We start from the raw sequence: 21,812 nt of genomic DNA, 5'->3' as shown, positions 1-21,812 counted from the left end.
TAAACCAAAAAAAAAATTTGCTCATACAAGACATCACCTAACGCCAATACCTGAAATAAAATCCCTGCAAAATTTTCTCGTCACAGACATACGTTCATTGCATTATTCGTTAGCATCATGATCACTGCAGAGGCCTGGAGCCCAAGTTTGTGACGTCATTTATAATTATGTCACATCAAGGAAGAATACAAAGTTAATGTAACTGAGAGAGGTTATATCTCGTTATGTACTGGAGTATGTCACTTAAGGATCACTTCAAAATTACACACTTCAATATAACTGTCACAAATTAGTTAAGAATGGAGAATTACTTTACTTGTCTGGACGGGCTTATATCCTCATTTGACTATTCGAAGCAAAAATATATGAAAAATCCCTTTCTCCTAAACAGGTATTAATTTTCGAACATTTCAGCAGATATGTTTCGCGAATCAATATTTTCAAGTAGGTGGGACGCTCTTAATTTCCGACTCTACAACTTCTAAAATAAATAAATTCGCCTGAATCCGTGCGTTGAGGCCTGTCGGAATAACTCAAGAAAAATAATTTTTTGCACCAATATAATGATTCACACGTTTTCACCAGATGCCCCATGAGGACAGATCGAGCCAGCTTTAGTCTACGTTTTACATTTACACGAAATTTTAATGAATAAATTATGAAAGTACCGCAGCAATATTAGAAAATTAGTGGTTTGAAGAACGAAGGTAAGTTTACGAAATAAATTCTTCCAATTACACAGGAAGGGCGTATAACTGCACATTGTCTATACTTATAGAACTTTCATTGTGCTTGAAAATTAGCGGTTTCCAATCAATATCGCTGATAGTTATTCCTACAACATCTGTAAATTAATAATAGTAGTAACAGCTCAAAATATCTCATCATCAAATGCCATTTACCAACACCGTAGAGAAAGGTTAGATGCCTAGAGGCCCAATCGCCGAGGGAGACTGTTCGGCGACAGTTTTTGGCTCGAGATATGTCAGGGGAAGAACTCAGGAGCTTAATTGGTAGTACAAAGACCCGATTACCATACCCAGAATGCAAATTATAGCTGAGGTGTTAACTCGTCTCTTGTATGTTCTTGTCGGGAAAAAATGCTAAATAATTTTCCAATTTTCACTCATGCACGAATCACTCATTTAAGTATTAAGGCTTTTAGTCAAGACAGGGTATATCTACTCTTTCTCGACCAAACGGCAGCTTTTCACGAACAACAAACAAGTCAAGATGTTGGTCGATATAAAGACACACCCATCATCACAGCGTATGACAAATTTCTCGAGGGAAAGCAGCTGGATTCATAAATTTATTCAGCTAGTGTCTACACATCTTCATTTTAGGTTTAACGATCAAACTGTAAATGCCATGGGTTGTTTTGCTTCGCGTAATAACAGAATCGAAATAGTAGTCTCAGTTGCTGAGGCAACATCGACTTCACGAATCAGAGACATTCCGCTATCACACGAACAAAAATGCATTTTAAGATAATTTTGGCAGCTCATTGAGCCCATTAAGAGCGTCATAGGGAAGAAAGTGTTTGGACGGTAAGTGTTTTAAATACTCGCTGGTTTGTTGTGTTTCATTTCCTAAAAAAAAAAGACTGTAGAGTCGCGAGTGACAGTAGCTTTTTTATGAAAATATCATACCACAATTAGGATTGGAATCGTTTAAAATGGAGAAAAAGAGGAAACAGTATGCTGATCCTAATTGGATGTCATGCTACACGTGAAAGTTGCTAACTTAAACATGCTGAATCCAGTGGTACAATTCCTTGGTATATAGGAAGGTCTTAGCGCGATTATTCTTAGTGACTTCCATGTTTTTTTATTCTTCGTTCCTCATTTGTTACCAATAGATTTTACCTTTATTTTTTGTTGCATGATGATCGAAACCTCAATTTCGATGGATGATATCCTAAATAATGCGTTTGAAGTGTCAGTAAACACTAAAAATTTGTTGTTCAGTCGGTGAATGGTATCGATAAAACACAGCGTTGAAGATTTTGTTCGAACTAAGAAGTTAATGTACATCATTTTCTATTTTCAAATTTAAGTTATATTTGAATAACATGTAATTTTCTTTTTTCTTCACGCGACCCCACAAGCTTGTATTTCCAACAGCCGAAATGCGTGCACCTTTCAAACTCTTTTTTTTTATAACATTTACAGACGTTCACCAAAAATAGATTTATATTTCAAGTGTGTTTTTTTTTATTTTTCATGTCAATAAGTCACCATTGTGTCTTTGGAACCCATATTGTTTTGCAGAAAAAATTCGTTCCCAACTGCAACATTCAAGCATTTTTATAAATCATTTGAAAAATGAGAAGGAAAAAGGAGCATTTCCTGGGGAACTAAGAACAATTATTTACAAGTTTACGGATAGGATCGGTAGCTGTTTATAATTGCTGACATATTTTTTATTGCCTAAATCATCTATGAGCTGATCAGGTTCAGAATAATTTTCACATTTGTGAGAAAGAGGGTTAGTCATCGCATAGATAGAAATGAGTTTTCCAAATGCAAAAACCTAAAATATAACGGGAAAACTTTCGCAACTGCTACCGATGTTTATGAATTGTTGATGACTATTGCTGTCTAGAGAATTTGCAGACTTATCATAACGTGTTTAATGTCCTTTAAAAGGTGCCACCTGTCGTTTGCGTATTTCCTATTGTATAAAGAGTTAAGCTACGTCTTAAGTAGAGCAATACTTGAACAAGTCGCTAGGAAACGAGCCCCGGTTTCAAAGAAGAACCCTAGAAATGAAAACAATCAACAGTTAAGTAGATCGTGAAAACGTTTTCTCAAGCCTTTCCGTGCGCAAACGCGAAAGCACCATCGCTTCTGCGTGTTTTGCCAGTTTTCTTACCAATCGGGTCATTATTTTGCGCAAATTGACTTTCAAATGCAAACGCATGCGCACTACCTTCGTGATAGCATAGCTCTATTGAGGATGTGAATGGAGATTCATAACTGAGAAGCTGTGTCTTGTTGTGAGTATTTCTCAGTGTCTTGATTTTTTTGCATAACTTGCAAAATAGGAGTAAAGTTTATATCTAAAGTAAACGTAAGTCGAATTTCCATTATTCAGAGTTAATAATGATGTCCGTGAATGATTTTGTTTCAGACTTTTTGAGTCCAACCCAAGAATTCAAGACATATTTCCCGCCTTTAAGAGTTTGAAACTTGAAGCCGTAATCAACTCTCGATCTCTGTATCTTCACGTCAGACGAGTCATGACTGCTCTGGAAAATGCTATTTTTTCTTTAAACGACGCAGAGGTTTTCATCGAGTATTTAATGAATCTTGGAGAAAGACATAAAGCATGGCCCGTGAGGCTGGAACATTTCGATGTATGTATCCTATTATGCCAATCAATGTTACCTTGAGGTACATATTGTCGTATATTGCTGTATTGTGATGTAAACTGCAGTAGCGGGAAGTATAGTGCTATCTAGGGGTACATATTGTTGTGTAGCGCTATATAGTATTATAAACTGCAGTAGCGGGAAATATAGTGCTATCTAAGGGTACATATTGTTGATTAGGATGCATCAAATATTTTTGCTTGCGCGCAATTGTTTTAAACGCAGATGAATATCCCCCAACCAAAACTAGGGGATATTCAGTCACGATATTCCCCAATTTGCAAACCTTACGTCTACCACGATAGGTCTTCGTTTCAAACTCAATTCAATTTAGTAAGCTGTTCATAAAGACTTTTTCACGAAAAGCGCTGTACAGTTATAAAAACTGCATTATACGAATGTACAAGGTATCAAAGAACGTTTAGCGTAGTATGGTGCTGTGCATAGATTTAAACTGCATTTTACGGATTTAAAGTGCTACTCAGGGGTACAATAATGTATTTTGCTGTATAATGATAAATGTTGAAGTAAAGGATACATAATGCCATTGAAGGGAGGGGGAGAGGGGCATATAGGCGCGCGTATTCGAGGAGTTTATTCTACGATGTAAGGGGACATAGAGTCCAACAATCGACGGAGCGTGTTTGGTCATAATGAATCTCTCTAGTTGTTATCGACTGCCTCTATGGAAGTACCATAGTAAGTTATTCTTTGTTACTTATTGTTTTATCAAAACTCTTTCCTAGGGTCTTCTCTGTATCTACATCCAAGATGACGGGTACCAACTCTGTGGAGTCTGTGGATTGGTCTGCCGTCATCTTGGATTCGCGATGTAGGTGGACCCCAGGCGAGAGTTTGACCCATTCTCAATCAGATGATAGAAGAAGCCTTAATTTGGACATTAAAGGATTCGTTTCCAACAAAATGCACCGATTATGTCGCCGAGACATGGAGGGAGCTCTTTCGCTTTATAACCGCTACAATGATGAGAGGACTGAGGAGAGCAAACACTGGCAAATGAGACTTTAAAGTGAGAGAACCTGTGGACTAGGAATCAATCGAAAGGAAAACTGAGATTTTACTAGAGATGACGTTAAGAGGACACCATCCTTAAGTGGACAAAATAAGCAAGATAACTACTACTAATTCATTTGAACTGTCAGTAAACACTACAAATTTGTTTTTTTAGTCGGTAGTGACCATAGTATCGATGAAACACAGCGTCAGAGATTTTTTTATTTAGGAGTTATAGTATATAGAAGTTTCTCTTTTTAAATTCAAGTTATATTAAGATGGCATGTAATTTTCATTTTTTCTTCACGCGACCCCACAAGCTTGTAGCTTAAAATATTATTTTGTATAAAGAAAGATCATCTATCTATCTATCTATCTATCTATCTAGAGATTGATATCCCTTTGAGAAGCGTTGAAAAATCTATTGTTGTCTAAATTGTTCCACTGAAGTAGAGCAGTAAATTCAACCATGTCCACCAGCCGAAATGCGTCCACCTTTGAAACTCAATTTGTTTGTTTTTTAGGACTTTTAAAGACGTTCGCCAAAAATAGATCTATATTTCAAGTGTGTTTTTTATTCAATATGTCAATAGATCACCATTGTGTCTTTTAAGCCCAAATTTTTTGCAGGAAAAATTCTTCCCCAGATGTAACATTCAAATATTTATATATCTCATTCGGAAAATGAAAAGGAAAAACAAGCATTTCCCTAGGAACTGAGAACAGTTAATGACAAGTTTACAAAAAGGGATCAGCAGCTGGTTACATCTGCTGACAAATTTTTTACTGTCTGATTCACCTCTGAGCTGATTAGGTACAGAATAATTGTCACATTTGTGAGAAAGAGGGTTAGTCATCATATAGATAGAAACGACTTTTCCAGATGCAAAAAACTCAAATATAACGCGTAAACTTTCGTAACTGCTACCGATGTTTATGAATCGTTCATGAGTATTGTTGCCCAAAGAATTTGCAGACTTATCAAAACTTGTTAATGTCCTTTAAAAGGTGCCACTTGTTGTTTGTCTATTTCCTATTGTATAAAGAGTTAAGTTACGTCTTAGCTAGAGCAGTACTTGAATGAGTCGCTAAAAACAGAGCGCCGGTTTTAAAGAAGAACCCTACAAAATGGAAACTATCAATAATTAAATAGACCGCGAAAATGTTATTCCCCAATTTGCAAACCTTACGTCCACCTCGAAAAGTCATCGCATCAAACTTTATTCAGTTCAGTAAGCTGTTCATGAAAATTTTTTCACGAGGGTTGCAAAATGTTTGAAGGATAAAAAACACAATAGCCTCTATCTCGCGCAAAAACATGTACGGACTAAGATCCGCACTTGTTTTTGGGCCAAATTGGAGAAATTGTTTATAAAGCGCTGTATGGTGATGTAAAATTCAGTAAAGGGAAGCACAGTGCTAACTGGGGGTACATATTGTTGTGAAGCGCTGCATTTACGGTGCTACTCAGGGTTATAATATTGTACTATGCTGTAGAGTGATAAAAGTTGAAGTAGAGGGATGTATAATGCTAATGAAGGGAGGGGGAAGAGGGGCATATAGGCGTGCGTATTCGAGGAGTTTTTTCTACGATGTAAGGAGACATGGAGTCCAATAATCGACGGAACATTTTGCTTATAATGAATCTCCCAGGCTGTTATCGGCTGCCTCATAGGAAGTTTCATAGTAAGTTATCTTTTCCTAATTATTGTTTTGTCAAAACTTTTTCCCAGGGTCTTCTCTGCGTCTACATCCAAGATGACGGCTACCGACTCTGTGGGGTCTGTGGATTGGTCTGCCGCCATCTTGGATTCAGTGGACCCTGGGCGAGAGTTTGACCCATTCTCAATCAGATGATAGAAGAGGTCTTAACTTGGACATTGAAGGACTCGTTTCCAACAAAATGCACTAATTATGTCGCCGAGACTTAGAGGAAGCTGTTCCGCTTTATAACTGCAACTGTGATGAGAGGACTGAGGAGAGCAAACACTGGCACGTGAGACTTAAAAGTGAGAGACCATGTGGACTGGGAATGAGTCAAAAGGAAAACTGAGATTTTACCAGAGATGACGTTAAGAGGACACCATCCTAAAGTGGACAAAATAAGCATGATAACAACTACCCTGGGGGAGTAAGGAGGCACACTCGATTGCAAAAACGTTGACACGCAACAAGCGTTTATAATGAACGATGAGACTCAGCAAAGAGCTATCCAAACTTTCCCGGAAGAAAATGTTTTATCATGAGAAAAGATTTTCCATGAATAACGAGAGAAGTAAATCACTGGTTGTGTATCTGTGCGAACATTTCCCATAAAGGTGATGGGTCTTGTCGTTCGTGAATCAAGCTTATTAGGTGTCAACGTTTTTGCAATCGAGTGTATGTGAGTCGTAAGAAGCCTGGGGTTGCGCAAGGATTAAGACGAATGAAAACTGAAAGAGACAGGCGGATAGTCGCATATATTGAAGCGCGCGGAAGAAAAATGTTGAGGGCGATGACCAAAGTGCGCGTAAAGATGGGATAAAGAGAAAGTGCTATGAAAAAAGGAAAGAATGAAAAAAAGGAAGCAGAAAAAAGGGAAGCGCAAATGTGAAAAGGTGCAAAAACTTGTGTGAGAATAAAGGTGCACACATGTAACAGCATAAACAAGTCCGTCGGCGTTCAAATCCGTGTGAGAATATGGAGAACGATAGACAGTGGAAGAGATACAATTGAAGAATCGACGCGCGTTTGTTATCTAAGGGTTTACGTGAGATGCAGAGAGAACAGATCCTATATGAACTTCAATGCTTGTTTTGACCGGCGCGCGCTAAGTTGATTATCTATGCAGCTGACAGTTTACTAACATTCCATGTTTCAAGCCTCCACTCACTTAACTTAGAATATGGAGATAGACAATAAAAGTCAACGCAGTTTTTGTATTTTTTACACTATATATTTCTCCTACACAAAAAAGGAAAAAAATAAGTACACTAGCAACTGCATTAAATCGTTCAAGGCATTAAGTAAAATACGCGCTAAACGGAGACACTTAAATTAACCCATTTACTCCCAAGACTGATCATAATTTAAATTTTCCTCACGAAATTAATACACCGACAGACATGGTGTCAATAACAATTAGAGAAAATCTAAACTAAAGGATAATTTTATGCTAAAAACGTGATGTTACATCGAATTCCTGGAATGAAGCAACAAAGAAACACATTCTTATCAGTTGGGAGAATTTTTCTTTTGAACTTGGGAGTTCACGAGTTAATTAATATACAATAAGGTATATGAACAATTACCTTCAACTGTAAATAAAAATAGCATCAAAACACTTCACACGAAATAGACTGACATTATACAAAGCATATTTAGTTGAGAATGTCCCAGCTTGTTTTTAAAATCCTACGTTATATCATATTCAACCATGTGCGAGGTCAATTGCTACATTTTATACCAGCAGATACCAATGATAGTTGCGAAAATCTGCAAAATTAAGATTGATTTTACAAAACGTTCTCGTAAACCAGCTGTGATACAGTATATCTTTTTTTGACCACATAACGGGTTCTAATTACAAAGCGCGCTTTGAACAACTATAAATTCTTAAATCTAAAAAGACATCAGACATTTTCAAATTGTACTAAGGTAGATTTAAAGCTGTGATACAGTATATCTTTTTTTGACCACATAACGAGTTCTAATTACAAAGCGCGCTTTGGATAACTAACTATAAATTCTTAAATCTAAAAAGACATCAGACATTTTCAAATTGTACTAAGGTAGATTTAAAGCTGTGATACAGTATATCTTTTTTTGACCACATAACGGGTTCTAATTACAAAGCGCGCTTTGAACAACTAACTATAAATTCTTAAATCTAAAAAGACATCAGACATCTTCATATTGTACTAAGGTAGATTTAAAGCAATGAAAAAAGTTTGAACGGGGAATTTTCAAAATTGAAAGTTTTCTTCTGAAGTCCTGAGCCTTTTCAAGCAAGGACTAGAGTTACATTTATTCGTGAACCTTTTCACCGAAATAATTCCTATTGAGGATTACATGGCTTACTTTAACTACTTCTTTAATTTATTGGCGTAAATATTTTCCTACTGGAAAGAACAAGTTCCGTGTCACTTACATTAAAAGTCACAGCCATGGGAACTTCAGCTACAGTGAACTGTACGTCGCTGTTTCCCTCTTTAGATTACACGGACAATTATTAACTCTCTGTCGTGGTTCTTTAAAACGAACAGATAAGTGTTTGATAAAAAGGACTAAAATTGAAAAAAAATTAAAAACAGGGTTTTAGCCAGTTTTCTGACTTGATGTAGGCCTGTTATCTAAGAAATTTCAACTTTTGTTTAAAGATTTGTAAGAGTTATATTATAAAAGTCAAGCGGGCTGAAAACAGTCGTAGGCCGGGCCTACGGAACTAGAGGCTGGCTACACCCCTAAAAGTCAGTCTAATGTCTTTAACATATGGTCAGTAAATTCAATAACATCATCATCTCTGATGTTGACTTCTTCAAATTAAGCTTAGAATGGCAATCTTGGCACTGATAGAATCAGATTGCATTAAGATGGATTTTAAAAAAATTAAAATAATCAATATTTTTGCAAAAATTATCGCAATTTGTAACAAAGTTATTTATAATATAGAAAAATCATCCAAGGTTAATATCACATAAGACTGCAAACTTTTCTATTCAAATTTTTGAAATTAAAATTTCGCCAACCTTTTGCAAATGACGCACTGTTTCTTTGCATATCAAAAGCTTAGAGTATAAACGCAGTGAAGACCCTGTGGACAAGCTCCTGGTTATGTACAAGAACAAACCTTTAAATTGTTTTCCATACAGCTGATTGTAACACAGGAATAGAGCTAAGTACCATTTTGGCGAACACGAAAACCTTGTAATCGCCTTCAACTATTGCAGGTATTCATAACAGGAGCCTTGTTACATTTCGTTCTCTTCGGAAGTATTTGAATTTGTAAAGGTAAGAAAAAAAGACAATTCCACTGATCAAACTATAATGACGTAGACTGTTCTTATTTCTTCACCACAGTAAAGTCACACATCTCAAGTTCCACAAAACGAAAAAGTAAAAAGTAATGAAAAATAGCCAAAAATTGCAATTTGACGTCAACATCCGGGACATCGGCCATATGCTGTCGAAAAAGAACTAGTCTCCCTGTTTGTACTGGCATATTTTGCTCACCAAAATTTTTGAGTTGTGGTCACTCTTAACTCGAAACATTCAGTAAGTTCTATCGTATTTCGTTTGTATTGTAATTTTGTATTGTTACTGGCTATAGGTGTAATTTCTGTTCGTAGAAAACCTGCCTTATTGCCTAACTGGATGTTTACTCGGCTTGATTACTGGAACATTTGTGGGTTTTCATTGGAATACCTGTAGATGAATGGTTGAGTTTTCGCTTTCGAGTCTGCGTTATATCTATGAAGTCAAGAGTGATGTCATCTCCAATCAGCACAAAGGGCGCCCAGTATTTGATGTCGTGGAACTTCTTTGATTCTCTGAGGCTTTTCATGGCCAGGTTCAGTGACTCGCTTGCAGGTTTACCTTCTGCAAGGTGTTGATAAAAGCATTTCATGAACTCGAGAGTAGCCTCGTCATCAATCGCCCACAGAGACACCACAACCGACCGAGCACCAGCCCCCATAAAAGCGCGCGCAATCCCAACCACACCTTCAGCCTTGATCTCGCCCCGACCACTGTGGCAGCAACTAAGTACAACAAGTTTGGCGCGAAGTTGAACATTCAACACATCTCCAATTGTTAAAATGTAATCCTCCTCTGTTGGCACAGTAGGTATTCGGTGTGGGTCAGGTGTAAGAGCAATTTCGCCAGTTTCCATACATCCGTGTGCCGCAAAGTGAACTAAAGAAACGGAACTGAGTCTTTGTAACACCTCATGTTTCGTGGCCTGACTGCCAGTGATTGGCGTGATATTCAGAATTTCTCCGATCATTTCTACTTCTTCTTTAGCATACGGAAGCGGCTTAAAGATTTCCTCACCTTTGCTATTAGTAACCTCGGCTAAACACGGATCTCCTACAAGTAACGCTCCACTGCTTTTGTGATAATCATCTGGGCAATCGGCAATGAGTCTAAGACTTGTTAACGATGGAGCGAGTCGGATTCTGAACGATTCACACAGGTATTTAGAATTACCATCCTTCAATGCAGCGTAAGGAGCGAGCCACAAGGATCCATCGGGAATAATGAGTAGCTCATCCCCTTTAACCAGGTCAGCCACCGGCTTCATGAGGGTATCATACAAAGTGCTTAAGCCGCGTTCGTCTTGTTGGATGGGAGGGTGAGGGTTGTCTTCTTTAGTTTTCACATCCACTTCTGAACGGCTCTCCCTCAAAGCATCCAAAGATCGATTCTCGCATCTCTCATTAGAACGAACACCAATTTGTGTATAGACACCGTGTATGAACGACTCAAAGGATTGCCTAGCTTCACTATTCTCTGAAACAGAATCAGTGAGTTTACTTTGTCTTAACTGAACTTGTTTTCCTTCGGAAACAAACCAAAGATTGACGTCAGCTTCGTCCACTACCTGAAAGATAATGTCTGATGGAACGTTTTTTAAATCTGCTAAATCTTCATCGCTTCCCTTGTGCTGCCCTGTTCTACCACAAAAACTGGATTCCATGAGGTCGGTCAGAGCTTGAGCTCGTCCTTTCTCAGCAGCAAATAAGGCCTCATCTATATTACCTTGTTTTACGAGAACGCTACACAAACCCGAATACGCATTTTGGTGCTTATTTCGAAAATTAACTTTCCACTCATCTTTAGACTTAAGGAGTACTCTCAATGAATTGTATAACTTTACGCTCGCTCGGAAATGTTCAACGGCTTTTGGCAGTCCACCCTGCACCGCAAAAACACATCCTAAAGAATAGTAGGCGAGGGCCTCTAAGGATTGGTCTTCGACCTCTTTGGCAAGTTTGAGCAATAGGCAGTATAACTCGTTGGCCTTTTCCAAATCTCCCAGACATCGATAAGCATTGCCAAGATTGCCATAAGCACTAGCCTCCCCATGCTTGTCTCCTATTTCTTTAACTATTTTAAGACCTAGGTTGTGGTACTCTATGGCTTTTTTTAATTCAACCAGACCTTGATAAGCATTGCCAAGATGGCCAAAAGTGTTACCCTCCGCATGCTTGTCTCCTACTTCTTTAGCTATTTTAAGATGTAGGTTGTGGTACTCTATGGCTTTTTTGAATTCACCCTGACTTTGATAAGCAATGCCAAGATTACCATAAGCGTGACCCTCCCCATGCTTGTCTCCTACTTCTTTAGCTATTTTAAGATCTAAGTTGTGGTACTCTATGGCTTTTTTGAAATCACCCAGACTGTCATAAGCATTGCCAAGATTGCCATAAGCACCACCCTCCCCATGCTTGTCTTCTACTTCTTTAGTTATTTTAAGATGTAGGTTGTGGTACTCTATGGCTCTATTGAAATCACCCAGACCTTGATAAGCATTGCCAAGATTGCCATAAGCCTTACCCTCCCCATGCTTGTCTCCTACTTCTTTAGCTATAGTAAGATGTAGGTTGTGGTACTCTATGGCTTTTTTAAAATCTCCCAGACCTTTGTAAGCAATGCCAAGATTGCCATAAGCGCAACCTTCCCCATGCTTGTCTCCTACTTCTTTAGCTATTTTAAGATCTAAGTTGTGGTACTCTATGGCTTTTTTAAAATCTCCCAGACTGTCATAAGCACTGCCAAGATTGCCATAAACACCACCCTCCCCATGCTTGTCTCCTACTTCCTTAACTATTTTAAGATCTAAGTTGTGGTACTCTATGGCTTTTTTGAAATCACCCTGACTGTAATAAGAATTGCCAAGATTGCCATAAGCGTTACCCTCCCCAAGCTTGTCTCCTACTTCTTTTGCTATTTTAAGATGCAGGTTAAGGTACTCTATGGCTTTTTTGAAATCACCCAGACTGTCATAAGCAATGCCAAGATTGCCATAAGCGTTACCCTCCCCATGCTTGTCTCCTACTTCTTTAGCTATTTTAAGATGTAGGTTGTGGTACTCTATGGCTTTTTTAAAATCACCTAGACTAAAATAAGCATTGCCAAGATTGCCATTAGCACAACCCTCCCCATGCTTGTCTCCTAGTTCTTTAGCTATTTTAAGATGTAGGTTGTGGCATTCTACGGATTTTTTAAAATCACCCGTTCCGTGATAAGCAATTCCAAGATTCCTTAAAGTAACACCCTCCCCTTGCTTGTCTCCTATATCTTTCTCTATTTTAAGATGTAGGTTGTGGCACTCAATGGCTTTTTTGTAATCACCCAGACGAAAATAAGCATTGCCAAGATTGCAAAAAGCACTACCCTCCTCATGCTCGTCTCCTACTTCTTTAGCTATTTTAAGATCTTGGTTGTAGCACTCTATTGCTTTTTTGAGATCACCCTGTCTCAGATACAAATCGCCAAGATTGCCATAATAGTTACCCTTCCCATGCTTGTCTCCCTGATTATTGAAGTCTATGACTTTCTTGACATCACCTGAACTTGCACTACCGTGGTCATGACTAATAGGATCTTTTTCCTCCATGGACTTATCTCCCACTTCACTGACAGACTGAAATCTTAATGACAACAAGATCCTATTGTTTTTGTCAATCTTTTTTATGTTAAGGTTTAAAAATGTGCAAAAACAAAAAAGATGAGTTTCCTAATCACATTAATTTGGACGGTATATAATAGTCCATTTTTACAGTTGTGTGCTTGAGCCTTGCCAAGCCTTTGAACAGGAGTGTGGCTAAGGTGACCTTGCTATAACGCAAATATTACAGCTGCTTTTCAAATGCAAATTACACTGTTGCAATGATCACTGGAGACTGGTCTCTATCACAACATTGTTGCTTCAGCCTCACTCCAAATCAAAGGCTTGGCAACTAGCTAAGTACACAACTGTAAATTGGCCTATTAGGAGGACTTGTATGAAAGGTAGATGTTTAATCAACATTCAGTCTTAAAGTCAGTTATGAAGTAAATCTACATATCCCAAAAAGTTCTCTTCTGTGTGGAACCTCAAATTTTAAAATGAAATATCTAGATGTAATCCCTTGTTTCCAAAATCTTGGAAGCACTTGCTCAATTTTGAAATTAATATAGCTTTAACATCAGATGAATATTTTACAGCAGTGGAAGAAATGTGTCTACAATATGAATACGTGCCTTTTAAAAGTTGCATTTATCCACAAGAAAACTTGACGAAAGTTTTCGAGTCTCTGAGTAGTGGGAAAAATACAAAGGGATTGAGGAAAATCAGCATAATATATGTAAAAATTACCAAATTTCTTTCTTAGCCTCGTTTCAGAGAGATCATTTACCCACGGACCATTTACAAACTGGGTGAATATTGGTCTTTTAACTAAACTAGTGTTATGGCATGGATGATATGACTAAGTCAAATTGGCTGAAAGGAGTAATATCACTAATAAGTCATGAGGTTAAATAAATTTTCCCACGTTTTTTAATCACAAACACTTAAAGTATGAGCTGACAAGTTCCCATCATGATTAATATCCTTCTTTGTATTTTCTCCCTTAAAATGTCAAATTATGTAATATTGCCATTACGCCCACGGTTAAAAATGAAAGATTCCTTCAAAGGATACAGCTAAACCCTTATCGCACCAAGTGATTGCTTCTTCAAATTTCTTCAGTTCAACACAGGCAGTGGCTCCTGTAGGTAACAATACAAAGAACCGTATATTAATTACTGTAGCTCAATTCCAAGAAGAGAACCAGAAAACATTGAAAGCTAAATATTTACAGACCAAAAAAACCAAAAACAACAAAAACAAAAAGAAAACTAAACAAAAGGAAAAGAATAAACAGGCCCTGGTAGCTTTCAGTAAGATTGACTTTTAATAACTGAAACTTCTAAGAACATTTAAATTGGGACTGATAATTCCCACAAAATTACTAGAAGATATAGATAGAATATAAGACACACAATGTGAAAACCGAAAAATAAAACCCACCTTTTCAAATTTTTGTAATGGTACATTTTTCAATTAACCTTTTTAAAACTAGGTTAAATTTCAACTTCAATAAAAGTACAAATTTAAATATTTTATTTAATATTAATACCAGTGTCCCTTTGGTTTTAGTTGACATATCTCTTTTACTCAATCAGTTGATAATTGCTTGCTAGGAAGAGACTCAAACTAAGGTTTAAAGTTCACATAGAATAAGATTTCCTCATGCTGTCTGTAGTTACATCATTATTACATGTATTATAGCATTTGAAATTAAGTTGTAGTTGATGAATGAGGAAATTTTCTTGACAGTTTTGAGTTAATTTAAGTCCTTACTTCTTTCCAAAACAGCTAGATAGTGACTAAACATATCTGACACTACTACCTAACTTGATGAGCTTAAGGAAACTGAAATACTCATGCTGAAATGTTGCTGTGTATTCAGCATTGAGTTCTTCATCCAACTCAAAATAATAATCTCATCATAATGGAGAATCACAGCACAGCAGTCTAGAGCTGGATTCAAATGTACATCAGGGTGGTCTTGACCTCTAAATTAAAGTCAATTGAGACAAGATTTAACTTATCTATCCTAATTAGAGTGATGAGTTCCTTTTTTATCATTATTATAACACAGCTAACATAATGATCTAACCTCTCACAATTGCCTCAAGGAATGTTGGATTTAACTCAATGGCTGCTTCTGCATCCCTTAGTGAATCCTGGTGATTTCCTGTAATTAATAAAAAATAAATATCTCTGATTAGCTGTACATTATAGCAAACCCACCACTTTTATATTAGGAAAAACTTGTGGTGCTCACTGATATCTGGGGTAAGAGCTAGGTTCCTTCTTTGAATGTTTGAGAGGCCCAGATAAGGCCTACATTCAAGATTATCACCTTTTTCAGAAAACTACTACTAACAACCCTTAGCTTCAAAAGGGAAAAAAATGCATATTTTTCATCAACTTACCAAGTTTAGAATGTGCAATAGCCCTGTTGTTGTACAGTTTGGCCTTCAGTTCTTTCTCATTGCAGTTTGTTTTAATTCCTTTGGTGTAAAAATGAATAGCATTGATGAAATCTCCTCTCTCTAAGGCCTCATTACCCTTATTACTATGAAAATCAGCTGTGGCTGCAAAGAATAAATAAAAAAATTAATTTGTATCATAGTTGCTGCTTAATTAATTAGTGTATAAGGGGAGCTGCCAAGATCTGGAGATTTAAAGTCTGGAGATTTTTCCTTTTGTGCAAGCTGCCATTTTTGCACCTGCCTGACTTGAGCCATAATCCTTAGATGATGTCTGCAGCCCCCCCGGCCCCTCCCCTCCCCCTCACAAGACAAATCCCAGTCTGCTCCTCTATGAGAGACCTTTTTTGGTTGAAAGCTCAACCAATCAGACTCAGTTGCTGTTGTGGTTGTTGTTTTGAAAGGGTAATCCCTACTTTGAAACAATCTAAGTGCAATCAAGAAAATTAAGATAAGAACCTTAAGATAGCCATAATAACATTGGATATGGGAAATTTGGAGTTCAAATGTTGTTTCTGTGAGGAACTGACCCAAATCCTCATTGATCTTGAAGAATTGATGACCCATATGGGAGACCCAGAGTCTCATTCTGTGTTTGTGAGACTCCCTGGTAATCAGGGAGAGTCAGCATAATTATAAGTGTTTAAGAGTCTACTGCTTTAACCACTTTTGGATAGTTAATGAGTCAATAAGATCTAAATGTTGTAATTGTAAAAACCAGACATAATATTACAAATAGACGAATAGTTATTATATAAATGATAGGAATAATGATCAAGAAGATGAGATTCAAATAGTTATGATAATGCAAATAATGTGAGTGACACCACACAGTGCTACTTATAGCAATGAAAATTAAGCATCACTCAATTTGAAGCAAACCACTAGGCATTTAAACTTTTGGAGACCAGCATCCTAAAATTCCTATCCCCCTAGGTAAAATATGCATTCAAATGCCCCACATTAAGTTCCTATGCAAAAAGCAAAATAATTAGCAACCTGCCCCTCCCCTCCTTTTGGCTTGATGAGAAGGGTGGGGATGTTGAAGCTTTTAAATTGATTGTTGCATTATAATAGGAAGATTATGATGATGATGATGATGGTATTCTATATAATGATGCAAACTTTAAATTCAGATCTTACATTATAATGATCAAATAAAGTCTTTATAACTTTGTGTAGTTGCTTTGAACTGTTGTAATAATAGACTGTCCAAATATTCTTTAAAGTGGTCATAGAGTGTATCCATCCTTCTCCACATCTGCTTACATTCTTGAAAATGGTGGAATAGAAGAAGTTCTAACAATAACTCAAGCTGAAGCTCAACACAGCTCACCTTGCAAAGAATCCTCATCAAAATCTGGTGCATTTTCTTTTTCAGCTAAGTCTTCATTTTCACATGGAACTTTAATTGGACTTCTTTCTGTAGCCATAGCAACTGTAAGAAGACTGATGCTTCTTACAAAAGTGCTGTCTTAAGTTATCCGGGCCTGAGAAAAAGATGGTTTCGAATAGTAATAAACATCAGCACAACATACTACCCAAAATAAGTATTTTTTCCCCTCTGACAATGGAAGGGATACCAAGGCACAAAATTACAAGCAATTAATATTAATGGAATATTAAAAGCAACAAAAGAACAAAAGATGAAAAAAGAAGAACAAAAGAAGAAAACAAGCATTTCACTTACTGTTCATTTTTAAATGAATAGTATTATTCACTTCACATTAAAATAAATTTCAATAATTTATAAAATACATTTCCAATTAATTGAGATAAATTGAGCAAAACTCAACATCTTTGTGTTGCACATTCATACAGCAGCAATTTAAATCATTTCAACTAAGAGACTGTGGGTAGTTATGGAAAGTCTGAGCTTATAATACTGCTTTCCTTACATGAAGTGACTGGGAGAGACTACCCACCCCCCTGGATGACTGGATGAGATGCCCCCCCCGACATTTTATCAGGCTGCCCTGACCGAAAAAATATCACTAAAGTGTGCTGATGTATGTTAAAATGGATTTCAATACCGTACAGGTGCTGATGTTTGTGGTTTAAAAGTATATGTACCAGTATATAACAAATAATTATAATCTCATGTTTCTACTGTTTTGTGCACAAAATTGATAATGTCTTTGATGCTGACTTAAATTCTCCTGATAATCAAGATCGTGGCAATATAGAAATGAAGTGATCGATTGCTAATTCTCCCAGTAATGCTCAGGAAAGCGAGGTAATAGTCACACACTGTTAATTGGACTAAACTAATGTATTTTCAATCTTAAGGCTTCCAAGTAAAAGAGAATATGCTTTATGATTGTCTGTATGGTGTATTTGTGATCACGCCTTTACTTTAAAAGGGGTCTAACATAATAATAACAAAACAAAATACATATTCAATTTGGTGATTAGCGCTGATCGAAGCACTTTCAATTTTGTAAATAAAGTGAAAGTGCTTCGCTCATCAATAAACACAAAGTTAAAGATATCCCTTGAACTTTCCTTGAAACACTTCTGAATCGTTCGTTTTTTCTGTGATAAATATCAGTTTATTATTCCTGTGCCTTTTAGAAGAATTCGTCAACTGTGAGTGTAAATTTTAAGCTCTGTTTAATAAACACTGAATAACTTGTCGCACCAGTTCACCCCAGCGCCAGATTCAAGTAAAAGTTAGAAATCCTCGGCAGTTGTAATTTGCCTTTATGGCCAGAAATCAAAGAGAATTAGCGTAAGTCAAAGAAAGACTTGGAGGAGAAAGCAACTACTGAGATGCTCACAAATGAATATTTATTCAGTCTACAAAAACCTCACACAAACCTGCGAAACTTCTCACCTCTGTTGTGGGAACAGAAGCGATGTCAGCAGCCTTTTTATGACCTTGCCACCTCAGTCCGATATGGAAAGCTTTCAAAGAAATTCACTTGAATTAATAAGGTCCTGTCAAAACACAAGAAATTCGTTTTGGAATAAAAATCTCGATACCACGACCTGCACAGTAAATCTGCCAATGGCGTTACTGGTCAAAACGTACAAAAGATGTATGTCTTTTATTCAATTTCCTCCAGTTAAACCAACGCCCATATTCGTATAGATGGCTGTTAGTTCAACTGGACACTTATCCCTTGCGAAATGGCTTTTGGAATTCCTAGGAATTCCTAGGATTTTCCTAGGAATTCCTAGGAATTTATTCCTAGGAATTCCTAGGAATTCCTAGGAATAAAGGTGTGAATTTTCACGGTAAATTCGGACTGGGAATTCCTAGGAATTCCTAGGAATTCCCAACCATAACAACTCTGGTTCTAAAAACCTAGAAATTCCTAGAAATTCCCAGAAATTCCCAGAAATTCCAAGTTTATAGCCAACAGGACTTGGAATTCCTAGGAATTCCTAGGAATTCCAACTCAGAGAACCAATGACTTTCCCTGAAAAGCTGTAAATCTAAAAAATTCCTAGGAATTTCTGGGAATTTCTGGGAATTTTTGGGAATTTTTAGGAATGTTTAAGAATTACTGGGAATTTTAAGCAAACTTTTGAGGCTAATGATATAAAATAAATACTTAAAATTAAAAAAACCCAGCTAAAATTCAAGTATTCAATGAAATTTATTTAGAAGCTTAATTAAGGCTTACATGTAAAATATTTTTGATTAATTATTAACATCAATGTGTGGTAATATTAGGATGGAATTTGATTTATTTTTCTTTTCTTGAAAACTTCACACGGATTAATCCTCAATTACAGCTATTCATATAAAATAGTTCTAATCAATCATTAAATTTGGTTTGACACAAATTGTGAATAAAATCTGTTGATTCTTTTCCATAAAATACAATATCTTAAGTTATATTTATACAGTTATATTCTTGGGAGTGAAGGGGCTGATTACAGACAAATAAAATTGATTTTTTGATTAAAATCTTGTTGTAACTGTAACAATAAATTAGAATGAAGTTATCCTAAACTGCAAACTTAGCTGCTGTTTGTACTGTTTGTATTTTTTTTCCTGGGCTCACAATGAGTTGGCCTTGAATGAGGTTGTCAACAAGAACCTTGACCATTTTGTATCTGGATTCCTTGACATCTGAATTTGAAAAAAAATAATATATTAAAATATGTATGTTTAAAGCTCAGACCAGTCTTTTAAGATGGCTATGAGGAAAAGGGCATTCATTGGATTCTCAAATTGAGAAATCTCTGTTATGGAGTTAGTACATCTCTCTCATGGATTTTACTTAAAAAGGGCTGAATACATTATTTTGTTTTTACCAAGGAGGGCTTCTTTATATACTAAGGTTTTTTATGAATCTTGAATGTTCCCAAACGTGACTAGAGGAATCTTGAAACCTTACTGATAGGTTTATTTCATTGTAAAGCATAAGCTTAAGAAACTGCGGCATGCAAGTGACCGATTCGATTCTCAGAATTATTCTAGTTTCAGCTGCGCCGAGCGTTATGTAAGCTTAATTAAACCCGCTACATCTATTCTTTTATAAGATTTTGATCACAACGAATATCGCAATTTTTACTCACCACAAACTTTCAAAATCGTAGCTTTACAGATGGCCACTCGACCCTTGTTTGTACCGGTCCATATGTCAACTGTTGTCCCTTCTTTTAACTCCACGGCGCCAACGACTTTCTTCTCTTTTACAACACTCACGCTATTCTCGTTTTCCCATTGAACCACAATAAAAGCTATCTTTAGAAATGTTATATTAAGCAAAACAGTTGAGAAAAGCGATCAACCGATCCAAAGTACATTCAAAGATGAGCGCCAAATGGAGTCTTCTTTGTTTCCGATCACGGGCATGATCACGTGGATCTTTTAGGACTTGTCATTGGCTAGCGAAGTGAATCCGCTGGCTTGCCGATTGCAGTGTTAAGAGAAGCGCCCAACTTTATTCTGACTTCTCCGACCGGTTCTCTGCTTCTAGAAGATGGATAGCTTGGTGATATAAATAAAGATGTGAGCTCACTCTATGTAGAAATAATCGACAAGAATCGATCGTATTACAAATGCACGATTTGTGGCCGAAAGTTGTCGAGGAAACAAAGACTCGAAACTCACTTGAGTTGTGTTAATGGCAAAGGTGAGAAATAACACAAGCCAATCACAGTTTTGAATGCGACTACAAATCGTCTTTTACCCTCATATTTATAAAAGAAGGATACCACATTCGGAAGTGTAAGAGGTACATAGATGATCCCAGTGTACCAGTACCTAAATCTACAAAGCTTGACCGTAGCAAGCGTTCAGCAACACGTTCCAACACCGCCATCTCGATTCCTCAGTCAGTCGTTTCCACTGAACTTAAAGCAGTATTGACAACAGAGTAGAGTGCGTCTTACAAAGGAGAAACATTTGTACAAGAGACAGGAGTAGCTATATGTGATTACAGAGGTGCGTTGGAACTCTGGTCCACAAATAGTTATGCACTGCCCGAAGTATAAAACAATTTTGTTGATAGCTGACAGACAGAAAAGAACAACAAGTAAACTTAAGAGCTGTTATTATTGAAGTATGACTAGCACTTTTCATTTTTATATAAAGAAGGACTTGTAATTTGCACCAAAAATAAAAAGATGTAATATTTTTTTGGGAGATCCAGTGATTGGGACATTTAAGAAATTAAGTTATGAAAGGAAACTTGGTTGGTACTTCTCACTACTAACAAGTCTTGTTGACAAATATTTTCAGATCAGAGTTTCAAATAAAGTAAATTGAAAACGTCATATAAAAGGTGTTTTTCCTCAAAGGGTACATTGACTACCTCTGTCTTGTCTGCATGCCAAATGTTTGCAAAGTGTGTGGATGATCCACAAGTATTGGAACTCTTACAAAAATGTTTTGTAAGAATAAAAACAGCAAAACAAATTACAGCAATTAGTCATGAAAATAGAGCAAAAAACTGAAAAAAAGCAGCAACAACAATCATGAAAAAAGAAAGATTAATTAGGTGTTGAATTTGTTTGTCTAAGGCATGAAATTTCTACTAAAAGTATTGTCAACAAAAAGTCTCTGACAGCATTTGAGGCAACTGAGCTTGACTGTTCCAAGGTTTTCTAACAAAGGCAACCAGTAATGTAGGTTAGGGAAGTAAGATAACAATGTAATTATTGTTAATTATTGTGGAAGTTGGCAATTTCCATTTAACATAACTGACAGCTGGTTCATGAGAAAATCCATATTAATGTAAAGATTTACTAAAACTTAGTTTGAGTAATAAATTTCATGATCGTTACGTAATAAACGTGTACATGTATGTATATCTCTTGGTAAGTTTTGTATAGCATACCTTTTATTGAGCCAAAGTTTTAAGCCTCTGAAATTACTCTTTTTCTTAAAACCTTCACA

The 21,812-nt window shown here is 36.6% G+C and overlaps 3 protein-coding genes across 5 annotated transcripts in view; 1 reads left to right on the top strand and 2 right to left on the bottom strand.

The window, feature by feature from the left end:
* LOC149034816 (uncharacterized) overlaps positions 1 to 21,812 on the bottom strand; it is a 96,652-nt gene that overhangs the window by 35,603 nt on the left and 39,237 nt on the right. The gene's annotated exons all lie outside the window — the stretch shown is intronic.
* Positions 902 to 4,876, top strand: LOC149034821 (uncharacterized). 3 transcript variants are annotated; one of them, XR_016182875.1, is made up of 3 exons: positions 902 to 1,550; positions 3,136 to 3,361; positions 4,123 to 4,876. XR_016182875.1 is itself a non-coding variant. In XM_089193640.1 (3 exons), the coding sequence occupies exons 2-3, from the start codon at positions 3,334 to 3,336 to the stop codon at positions 4,403 to 4,405; spliced, it is 348 nt and encodes a 115-aa protein (XP_089049766.1). In that variant the 5' UTR covers positions 902 to 1,550; positions 3,136 to 3,333; the 3' UTR covers positions 4,406 to 4,876. The 3 variants fall into 3 exon arrangements, 2 of the variants coding, with proteins under 2 accessions (XP_089049766.1, XP_089049765.1); XM_089193640.1 differs by having other exon boundaries at positions 3,136 to 3,398; XM_089193639.1 differs by lacking the exon at positions 902 to 1,550 and having other exon boundaries at positions 1,972 to 3,398.
* LOC113674629 (uncharacterized) lies at positions 6,664 to 17,113 on the bottom strand. Its single transcript, XM_089193642.1, has 5 exons — positions 16,791 to 17,113; positions 15,398 to 15,559; positions 15,079 to 15,156; positions 14,058 to 14,125; positions 6,664 to 13,058 (listed from the first exon to the last, which is right to left on the bottom strand). Exons 1-5 carry the CDS (start codon positions 16,885 to 16,887, stop codon positions 9,747 to 9,749), a joined length of 3,717 nt encoding a protein of 1,238 aa, XP_089049768.1. The 5' UTR covers positions 16,888 to 17,113; the 3' UTR covers positions 6,664 to 9,746.

This window comes from Pocillopora damicornis, chromosome 14 (assembly GCF_964200805.1).
Source record: "Pocillopora damicornis chromosome 14, jaPocDami1.2, whole genome shotgun sequence".
In the NCBI taxonomy this organism is placed as follows: domain Eukaryota; kingdom Metazoa; phylum Cnidaria; class Anthozoa; order Scleractinia; family Pocilloporidae; genus Pocillopora; species Pocillopora damicornis.
This window is presented reverse-complemented; position numbering and strand designations above follow the sequence as displayed.